At 41.0% G+C, this 11,706-nt stretch overlaps 1 protein-coding gene across 2 annotated transcripts in view; it reads left to right on the forward strand.

Moving 5' to 3' along the window:
- Window positions 1-10,682, forward strand: part of MDFIC2 (MyoD family inhibitor domain containing 2) — a 101,882-nt gene extending 91,200 nt beyond the window's left edge. For both annotated transcript variants that reach the window (XM_060163892.1, XM_060163893.1), the window contains one exon: window positions 7,749-10,682. In XM_060163892.1, coding sequence (XP_060019875.1) covers window positions 7,749-8,008 — 260 coding nt within the window. In that variant the 3' untranslated portion in view covers window positions 8,009-10,682. The remainder of the gene's footprint in view (window positions 1-7,748) is intronic.
- The last annotated feature ends 1,024 nt before the right edge of the window (window positions 10,683-11,706 follow it).

Here is an 11,706-nt window from a genome sequence, read left to right on the forward strand (position 1 = left end):
GCTTCTTGCTCAAAGGCAAATACCACTTCCAGCTGAATGGCCTGCAGGTCTTGGATACATCTTAAACCTCCTTTAATCCAGGTTTAACGAAGGAAGAAGTAGGAAATGAGATGGGTACTACGACAGCAGCAACTAGAGCCTATGCCATGATGCCAGGTAGTCCAATAAAAGAAATTTAATACTTGGAAATGTGTTACAAAGGTATAGGGAGAGGTGAAAAGCTACGTGAGGAAATTACCGACAACAGGAAAGCTCTGCCACCTCCTCCCTTGGTCTCTCTAGGGCACTAGTAAATCACTACTACTGGCATTAGCTCATTGGCCACTAGCAACTAACTATTACTAGACAGACCACTAGTAAGTGGCATTAGCAGAAGTCACAAAGAGAAGGGCATTCGGAAAAAGATAAAACCAAAGGGAAGATACAAAGCAGAGAGAAAGAAGGAGATATACCCCAGGCTTTCCTTTCTCCCACCCTCCCATTTCCTATAGCTGCCTCCTATTGGCTGGAGCTAGCCAGAAGCCACCTGGCAGAACCTGCAAAACACACCTTACCAGTCTTGTGAGGGGAGTAGGGTGAGAGGGGAATGGAAGGCAGAGCAGGTCACCAGGAGGCCTAGAGCATCTGGTGCCAGGCTTGAAGATGACAGAAGAAAGCGTGTGTGTTATGAAGGGCAGGTCAGCTTCAGACTCAAGGGCTCTGGAGGAGACAATCTAGGTTCACATGACAGCCCCACCACTTCCTGTATTTCTTAAATTCTCTGAGTCACAGTTTCCTCATCTATAGAACAGTAGTAGTACTCAATTGAGAGTTATCTCAAGACCCATGTGAGATGTTTGTAAAGTGTACAGGACTGCAAATTTGCTTTCCACGAACCAGCTGACACATCTAACAATGAGAGAGAGAGCACAGATTTTGGATCCAGAGCTAGATTAATTCCTTGCTCCACCACCATACAGGTGAAAGTTTTAGGACAGTCAGTGACAATCCCTAAGCCTTACCTTACATCTAAAAAGTGGGGACAATAAATTGTTCATTTATTCATTCATTCAACAAGAGATAAGCCATTCTTGTGACTTAGGTTTTAGTAGGGGGGGAACTAATCAATAAACTAATTAGTATACTATCCTGTGGTCAGTGCTATGAAGAAAACAACAAAGCAGGGTGCTATGAGAGTTTCTGCAAGGATGTGATTTACAGGGAAGGTGTTTTAAGCTAAAGACCCAAAGGTTGAATACGAGTTAGGTAAAGTTGTGAGGGGAAAGTGTGCAACACAGGCCAGAGACAGAGCACGTACAAAGGCCCTGAGCTAGGTGCATCCCAGGAGCTGAAATTTAACCAGTGTGGCTGGAGTGCAGTGAGTAAGGAGGACACTGGAACTGGAAGGCAGAGAAATAGGCAGGAACCTGGTCACACAGGAGCTTGCAGGCTATGCCAAGGATTTAGGACTTGACTCTAAAGGGAGAGTGAGATGTTCTAATTAATGATTAACAGTCTCACAGGGGCTGATGAATTTGAGGTGGGCTCATGTGGAAGCAGTGTCAGGACAGGAGGCTGTTTCTGTTGACCTGATGATGGCTGATGGTGGCTACAGCTAGGATGGTGGATAGAGGCTGATGGGTTTCAAACAGGAATTTGAGAAAGAATCAGCAGAACTCAGGAAAGAACTGGCTGGGAAGGGTATGATGAGGAAAGGGAAAATGACAAGAATGAGTCCCAGATTTGTGCCAATTCATCTGCGTGTTCGGGAGCCATTCACAAGAGAAAACGAGGGAAGAGACAGGTTTGTGGGATGCGGGAAAGAGGGACACCCATGATGTAATGCGGCCTTGGTAAGTGTGAGATGTTCTGAGCACAGAGCAGAAGAGATGGGAAGCAGGCAGCAGGATGCAGGGATGATGTTTTGGATGGGCCGAGAGGAGAACTAATCATAGGCTATGACTCTGAACATCAAGTTTATTAAACATGAAAGTCCCAAGGAATACTGCAGGCAAAGGAAAATATACCCATTCAGGAGAACGGAAAGTCCAACTCTCTTTTCAAACAGTGCCATTTTCAATTTTCCTCTGAACTGCTTACGCTACCTTTGTGCAAACATAAACTGGCCATATGCAAAACAGGTTTGCCTGCTCGTGTATAATTATTTAATATGTCTTTTAGGAACAGTGTGGAACACACTTGAAAGTGGGGAAAAATCTGTTTTCAATTCATTAATGTTGCCGTGTTTCTCTAGGCAAGAGGCTCTGCCCTTTACAACCAAATAAAAAGGACTGACTTATAAACAGAAAAAAATGGGCTCTATTCTCAAGTGCAAAATAGAGAGATGGAAGGAAACAAATGCCAACTTGACCAAAGGATTAGGCCAACATATATATTTTTATAAATAAAATCTATAGTATACATCAGAAGTGGAGACCTCTGGAGTCTGCCAATTTGAGGAGACGTTGGCAAGAGGATTTGAACCAAACGGTTATACGCCCACAGGAAATTATAAGGCCATTTTACAAACAGGTTTTCACACTCTGATAGGAAACACCAGCTCCCATCCCCACAGAACACCCTACACCCAACCTGACTTACTTCCAAGCCAAACTTTCAGTCTCGCACCTACAAAAGACAGGATCTAGAGGGAAAATCATTTGTATATGGTCATGGACTTGAGTCTCTAGCCTAAAAGATCAGGGAGCATTTGCTTGGAATATTTTCTTCTGAGAACTTCTTTGCCAGGGGCTGCTATAGCAGCAGTCTTGGAATTGCAAAACACGTGACGAGGTTTTATGCCTGAAATCTTTGACCACCAACACGCCCTCTTCAGAAATGCATATGCAGAATAGCGTCTATGTACGGCACTCACTCACTCCTGAATTTCTGCGGGAGATTTATAGTGACTTATGAGTTACGGGTGAGTTGGCCACATGCTAGAAACTGGCTCTGAGTGAACAAAAATACTCCCAGTCTGGCAAAGAGATGAGTACACACACCACAGACATACTATGGAATAGTCCACCTAAACTACAAATATTGAGTAATGGCCACAGCACCGGCAACAATATATGGCAATTCAAGTGGTCATAAAAGTCATGGTGTGGTTCTTTACCACTGTCTTATGCGGAAGAAAGAAATGGACGGTGAGAGGCAGGGGGAGGGGAAGGAACACAGGGATGAAGGGAGATTTCTGTTTACCTATATGCAGAACTCACTTTAGACCTTTATAGATGTTTTTAAAAGAAATAAGAATGGTTTTCTTTAAAATATTTGTTCCCTTTCAGAGCAAGTTTCCATGCTCTCCCTTCTCTTAAACACTAAGAAGTATATGAATAAGAAAAGAAAAAAGTTTTCTGGAAAACATTGTTTGAATTCAATGAAGGGAGCTCTAGGAACACTTAGATCGCTCTGACAGGCGAGGCAAAGAGCGAAATCTCTCCTGCAGGCTTGTACAGTTACAGTCAACTGAAGTCTGGAAACCAAAGGTTATTAACGTTCTTAATGGGGGAAAAATAGATTACAAAAAGCCTAATGTTAATTGATTGATAAGCCCATCAGGAGGAATGAATTTTTCTCCAATTCATGCTAGAATGTTACTTTCAACCATCAAGTCTTCAGGATGCTGATTTTAATTAATTAGATGCTGTATCACATGACACTTACCTACCCTTTTTCAAAACCCTCACATGTTGTTGAGACTTTCTTAACTAAAAAAAAGGAAGAAAGGAAGGAAGGAAGCAAGGAAGGAAGGAAGGAAGGGAGGGAGGGAGGGAGGGAGGGAGGGAGAGAAAGAAAGGAGGGAGGGAGGGAGGAAGGGAAGGAAGGAAAAAGAAAGAAAAAGAAAGGAAGGAAACAGAAACTAGCAAACAGAATCCAGCAGCACATTAAAAGGATCAAACACCATGATCAAGTGGGGTTTATCCCAGAATGCAAGGAATCTTCAGTAAATGCAAATCAATCAATGTGATACACCATATTAACAAACTGAAGGAGAAAAACCATAGGATCGTCTCAACAGATGCAGAAAAAGCTTCTGACAAACTTCAACACCCACTTATGATAAAAACTCTCCAGAAAGTAGGCATAGAGGGAACTTACCTCAACATAATAATAAAGGCCATATATGACAAACCCACAGCCAACATCGTTCTCAATGGTGATAAACTGAAACCATTTCCACTAAGATCAGGAACAAGACAAGTTTGCCCAATCTCACCACTGTTATTCAACATAGTTTTGGAAGTTTTAGCCACAGCAATCAGAGAAGAAAAGGAAATAAAAGGAATCCAAATCAGAAAAGAAGTAGTAAAAGTGTCACTTTTTTCAGATGACGTGATACCATATAGAGAGAATCCTAAAGATGCTACCAGAAAACTACTAGAGCTAATCAATGAATCTGGTAAAGTAGCAGGATACAAAATTAATGCACAAAAATCTCTTGCATTCCTATACACTTATGATGAAAAATCTAAAAGAGAAATTAAGGAAACACTCCCATTTACCACTGCAACAAAAAGAATAAAATACCTAGGAATAAACCTACCTAAGGAGACAAAACACCTGTATGCAGAAAACTGTAAGACACTGATGAAAGAAATTAAAGATGATACAAACGGAGAGATACACCATGTTCTTGGATTGGAAGAATCAACATTGTGAAAATGACTCTACTACCCAAAGCAATCTACAGATTCAATGCAATCCCTATCAAACTACCAATGGCATTTTTCACAGAACTAGAACAAAAAATTTCACAATTTGTATGGAAACACAAAAGGCCTCTAATAGCTAAAGCAATCTTGAGAAAGAAAAATGCAGCTGGAGGAATCAGGCTCCCTGACTTCAGACGATACTAGAAAGCTACAGTAATCAGGACAGTATGGTACTGGCACAAAAACAGAAATATAGATCAATGGAACAGGATAGAGAGCCCAGAGAGAAACCCACACACATATGGTCACCTTATCTTTTATTTTTTTATTTTTATTTTTTTGCGGTACGCGAGCCTTTCACTGCTGTGGCCTCTCCCATTGCGGAGCACAGGCTCCAGACGCGCAGGCTCAGCGGCCATAGCTCATGGGCCCAGCCACTCCATGGCATGTGGGATCTTCCCGGACTGGGCCATGAACCCACGTCCCCTGCATCGGCAGGCGGACTCTCAACCACTGCGCCACCAGGGAAGCCCGGTCACCTTATCTTTGATAAAGGAGGCAAGAATATACAAGACAGCGTCTTCAATAAGTGGTGCTGGAAAAACTGGACAGCTACATGTAAAAGAATGAAATTAGAAAACTCCCTAACACCATACACAAAAATAAACTCAAAATGGATTAACGACCTAAATGTAAGGCCAGACACTATCAAATTCCTAGAAGAAAGCATAAGCAGAACACTCTATGACATTAATCACAGCAAGATCCTTTTTGACCCACCTCCTAGAGAAATGGAAATAAAAACAAAAATAAACAAATGGGACCTAATGAAACTTCAAAGCTTTTGCACAGCAAAGGAAACTATAAACAAGACCAAAAGACAACCCTCAGTATGGGAGAAAATATTTGCAAATGAAGCAACTGACAAAGGATTAATCTCCAAAATATACAAGCAGCTCATACAGCTCAATATCATAAAAACAAACAGCCCAATCCAGAAATGGGCAGAAGACCTAAATAGACATTTCTCCAAAGAAGATATACAGATTGCCAACAAACACATGAAAGGATGCTCAACATTACTAATCATTAGAGAAATGCAAATCTAAACTACAATGAGGTATCACCTCACACCAGTCAGAATGGCCATCGTCGAAAGGTCTACAAACGATAAATGCTGAAGAGGGTGTGGAGGAAAGGGAACCCTCTTGCACTGTTGGTGGAATGTAAATTGGTGCAGCCACTATGGAGAAGAGTATGGAGGCTCCCTAAAAAACTAAAAATAGAATTACCATACGACCCAGCAATCCCACTATTGGGCATATACCCTGAGGAAACCGTAATTCAAAAAGTCACGTGGGCTTCCCTGGTGGCGCAGTGGCTGAGAGTCCACCTGCCGATGCAGGGGACACGGGTTCGTGCCCCGGTCCGGGAAGATCCCACATGCCGCGGAGCGGCTAAGCCTGTGAGCCATGGCCGCTGAGCCTGTGCGTCCGGAGCCTGTGCTCCGCAACGGAAGAGGCCACAACAGTGAGAGGCCCGCATACCGGGAAAAAAAAAAAAAAAAAGAAAGCGTCACATACCACAATGTTCATTGCAGCGCTATTTACAATAGACAGGACGTGGAAGCAACCTAAGTGTCCATCGACAGATGAATGGATAAAGAAGATATGGCACATATATACAATGGAATATTACTCAGCTGTAAAAAGAAACCAAATTGAGTTATTTGTAGTTAGGTGGATGGACCTAGAATCTGTCATACAGAGTGAAGTAAGTCAGAAGGAGAAAAACAAATACTGTATGGTAACACATATATATGGAATCTAAAAGGAAAAAAAAATAGTCCTGAAGAACCTAGGGGCAGGAGAGGAATAAAGACACAGATGTACAGAATGGATTTGAGGACACAGGGAGGGGGAAGGGTAAGCTGGGACGAAGTGAGAGAGTGGCATGGACATGTATACACTACCAAATGTAAAATAGATAGCTAGTGGGAAGTAGACACATGGCACAGGGAGATCAGCTCGGTGCTTTGTGACCACCTAGAGGGGTGGGATAGGGAGGGTGGGAGGGAGACGAAAAAGGGAGGGGATATGGGGATATATGTATATGTATAGATGATTCACTTTGTTATAAAGCAGAAACTAACACCACAATGTAAAGCAATTATACTCCAATAAAGATGTTAAAAAAAAGAAAGGAAGGAAGGGAGGGAGGGAGGAAGGAAGGAAGATGTTAAGAAGTTATAATTTTAACAAGAGAACTGCTACATCTTCTAACTAATTCCCTTTATGGAAACAAAAAATACAATAATCTATAACCCATCACAGCTGTTTGGCTAGAATTACCAATTACCTTCAATGCCTTAGAGATACTTTTCACACTTTTACAAGTCTGCATAGTAAATTTTTAAACCAATTTTCTTAAAGAGGATTGATAAGATTTATACCATTTTAGGTGTACACGATGACATATTTCATTTAAGTTGATATAAAATCAAGGCTTTACATAAATGGAGGAAAAAGAAGACAGGGATTAAAAATAAAAGACAACCTGAAACAACTATGATTATTTAAAGAGTCATTTATGTTAGGTTTTGAAATGTGCTTTTCACTCACATTTGAATATGGGTGTTACAGATTTACTGGAGTCCACATCAAACAAATAAGAAAGCCTTGTGACGAGAAGCCAGAAATGTGTATGATCGCTCATTGTCCCCAGATCTAATTGCTGCTGCAAGCTCCCTGCACTTGGGGAGGACTGTTTTTCAGACCACTGCAAGGTTTCCAGATAGGCAGCTAATTGTGCGGCTTCCCAGCACCTCTGCAGGCAACGTAAATAAAGGAGTTTAGAAAAGTGACAGCACTTTAAATAACCAGATTACGTGGAATCAATAGGAAATGCTCAGGAAGTTAATGAAGCAATTAATTAAGTAGAGTGGATGGGGGAGGGGGAGCTTGATAGGATAACTGGTGTACATCGCCCCTAATACGGATAAATAATTAAGAGCGGGCTATAAAGTTATCAAGCACACCAGTGCACATGCCTCCTCTTCATATGCGCCCCCAGAGGGGCCACCTGTAATTGTCTTTCTTCTTCTTTAAACAGAGGACTGTGCCTCCCTCATCCTCACCTGTCTGTTTTGCCAGTTTTTGGATTGTCTCCTGATGCTCCCGGATACGTGTGAAACGGTGTGTACCAGTTTGTGCTGCCCCTCTCACAGGTATCGCCACACCTCAGATGAAAGCCACTCCCGGAATGACTGCAACTGCAACTGTGACATAGACTGCAGCCTCTTTGAATCTTGCCAGGAGACCAGTGAGTGTCTGGAGCTGGCCATGGAGATTTCAGAAATCTGTTACCACTAGCGCGACAAAGGAACCACATCCCGGCAGACCCTTTGGCCCCCGGGGGAAACTCCATTACAATGAGACTGTGATTTCTATGCGCTGAAATGTAAGGACTGTATACATTTCTTGGATGCTCCAGACCATTTTATTCTGCACCTGTCTGGGAAAAAGCTAGTATTGTCAACTCAATGGCCTTATTCCAAATTTCCCAACCGCATGGCTCACTGAAAAATCAGATCTTGATCACATGTGATGAACAAATCTTAAATACCTCTTAAATGCCATAGGTACAAGATGTTTCTTAACTGTAAAACAGCATGTGAAGCCATTCTGTTATTGCACTCACTGGCTTGCATCATGGATTCAACTTCATTCACAAATTCAGGACAAATTAGCACATTCTTTTAGAACTGACATACATTAGCTTGTCCTTCTAATGGACTCATGTATAAACATTATGCATTGTTGGTTATTATTAATAATGCATTGCATAACATCATTTTGTAATTAAAAATTTATTTGTACAGTCTCTTAAAATTCACTTATATGTTCAGTTTAGGTAGAAAGGGAATTAAATGAATTAGAAACCATGTTCCTATAATTACTACAGATGTCTCCAAGACATATCCAGTGAATTTTGAGTATGATGTACTTCGAGAGAGTGCTGTAATTCTAGACCGTATTATTATTATGTCTATGACTATGTCATAACAGGTTATGCATGTTCTTAATTTGTTACAGAAAGGCTTTTCTTTATTCTAATGAGCAGAAATGGGAATTACGTGCAAGTTTCAAGAAAATGACCCCAGATCATCAATTTGCCATTTTCCTCATTCCTGTTTGTCAGGTACAATAAGCAGCAGGATATTAAAACAGAACCATTTCATTTTACTGAACGATGAGTTGTGTAGGCACCTGAAAGAAATACATGTGCAGGCACTTATGCAGCACTAAGTCTCCTAATACAGCACGTGCTTCACAAACCATATATTTTTTTCTTTTTCTGATAATTCAAGTGATTCATAATTATGTTGAGCACTTCCTCACACGTACAAAAATTTTTTTAAAGATGTGATATAAATGTAGAAAGTGACTTCCAACTCCAACGAATTAAAACAATTTGTGCAGGTTGAAGTTACTTTGGAATTTTCTTTACTTTCTGTAGGCATGGCGCTGCTCACAAACATGTGCTTAAATATTCCCACAGACATCTTCACTGAATACAAAAAAGCACACTATATCAATAACCGAACAAAGAACACGAAAGTAAAATGGAGAGTCGAGGGAACTTTTTATGATTTAGGCAAACAACAACAACAAATTCCAAAATACCTGTCTTTGCCTGACTTAGGTAATTTTGAACAAAAGCTACACTTGTTTTGTTTCTGTAGTCAACTAGCACGTTCTTCTACTCTGCAGTAATTTCGTCAAAACGCTGAAAACCCTTAATCTTTTGAAAATATTTTTAAGCTTCCCATCAAAAGGCACTGAACTGCTCTTGTCTTGTTCCTGATGGCACAGAGCATCCATGGTTAATGCAGGCTTCATCCTTGTTTGACTATCATGTTTTCCACAAAGTACAGAGCATGTGATTGCCCACCCCTTATGAAACACTTTGGTCTCAGTGCTTTTCGGAAGCTCAGAGACAACTCTATTCTCTATGCATAAAACTTGTAGATCTTTATGAGGGAAAACTATGAACCCTTAAGAAGGGGACTTAGAGCTGTTCTTACCCAGTATTTTCATTTTTTGTAAGAGAAAATAGAGGACCCCAAGAACTGACTTATCCAAGACCACACAGTGATTTAATAGCAGTGTTGGGAAATCAAACCGGTGGTCTAATTTTCTAATGACACTGTACCACCCCAGGATTCTCCACTTCTTAGTCCAGCTTTACACAGTGGTACAGCTACTCCAACTGTTCAAATATTAAACTACTACTAGACTGGCTCATAAACAGTTGCTACCGTGAACCTCCTTAGGGCTTCTCCCTGTACCCCCAGCCACCTGGCCCCTCTCCAAGCACCCACCCACCTCCCCCCGATCCAGCCACTCAAGGAAGAACACCTGGACCTGCAGGGGGTTTCTGGGATCCTGTCCCAATAATATGGTACCTGGTGTCATTGATCAGGCCATGTCATATCGATGTTATTTATTTTGACCATCATCCCCTTATTCTTTCTAGTCTACATAACCTCAAATTGGGCAAAGATGGTCCATTTCAAATGTGAATTGAACGCTTGTCAATTAGAGACGTTAAGAATTGTCAGGTCTTGGGCTTCCCTGGTGTCGCAGTGGTTGAGAGTCCGCCTGCTAATGCAGGGGACCCAGGTTCGTGCCCCGTTCCGGGAAGATCTCACATGCCACGGAGCGGCTGGGCCCGTGAGCCATGGCCACTGAGCCTGCGTGTCCGGAGCCTGCGCTCCGCAACGGGAGAGGCCACAACAGTGAGAGGCCTGCGTACCGCAAAAAAAAAAAAGAAAAGAAAAGAATTGTCAGGTCTTATTTTATACTGTGGTCAGAATACTACAAGATCTTTCTGTGGCCTCTCTTACCACGGTTTGTTAACTTATTCCTCACTTTCAGAATTCACCATGCTCCATGCTCTAACAGAAAGGATCGGTTATACAAAGTGTGCAATTTCTTTTCTTTATCACCAATAATAAAACATCATCCTTTTTGCAAACATGAATGGCTCTTTCAATTGAATTCTTACACAATAAAATATACGCAGCTGGGAAAATGCAATTGCAGAGGTAAGACAGATGAAAAAGGAATGTGGTTATTGATTAAATACAAATATCAGAATCTGAGAAGGCTCAGGTTTTTTTCTCTGCAATGATGAAGGCCGGTGATCACAAATAAAGATAATGTTGTTCTTTAAGGTGGGCTTTTAAGGGAAAAGAATATTCTGATTTAAGGAAGCACACTAGATAAGAGAGATCTGAGAACATACAACCTTTATAAGGATTCCAGAAGAGAAATTTTTTTCCCACAGCAATATAACCAGGTAAGTGCATTGTCTTTGCTTTGCTCAATGGATTTTTATAAAACCATTGCTTCTCTAAAAGCCTACAAAATATGGAAAGCCATGAAAAAAAGAAGTTACATTTAACTTGCTGATGAAATTTTCCCACTACATAAGCTGATAAGCCTACAAAATTAATTATCAATGCTGGACAATCGAAGTTAATAAAGCAAAAGTCGCTTCCATTTTTTCCAAAGAAGTAAGACAACATAGTCAGGGAAGCTTTACAAATAGGAGACATCACATGAAGGCATATCAGCATTTTTTCAAGGATAAATGTGAAGGTGGAAACGTTTGAAGGACAGAATTCATTATCCAATGCCTCTAAATTTCTCCCTCTACAAAATGAAGCAAAAGAATAACACATACACTTAAGAGAGGCACTTTGACTATAAGAATTTTGCCCATCAAATGCTAAGTTCACCAAGGGTACACAAACTGATGACCTGTGATAAAATTATAAAATTTAAGTATTTGGTTTAATAGTTTGTTGGGTGTTCTCTGAAAAATATATCTGAGTTAAAACCTGAAGAGTTGCCATATAGAGCCTCACGTGAGCCGTTTAGAAAGGCAGAGTGAATAAAGCATAATTTTCCAGTGATCATAATCAACACTGGACCAAAACTGTATTAGTGAGATCCTCGACGTATGTCTAGACACCTCCTTACATTACTGTGAAGAAGTCCAG

The sequence above is a fragment of the Lagenorhynchus albirostris genome, chromosome 10 (assembly GCF_949774975.1).
Source record: "Lagenorhynchus albirostris chromosome 10, mLagAlb1.1, whole genome shotgun sequence".
Taxonomy (NCBI): domain Eukaryota; kingdom Metazoa; phylum Chordata; class Mammalia; order Artiodactyla; family Delphinidae; genus Lagenorhynchus; species Lagenorhynchus albirostris.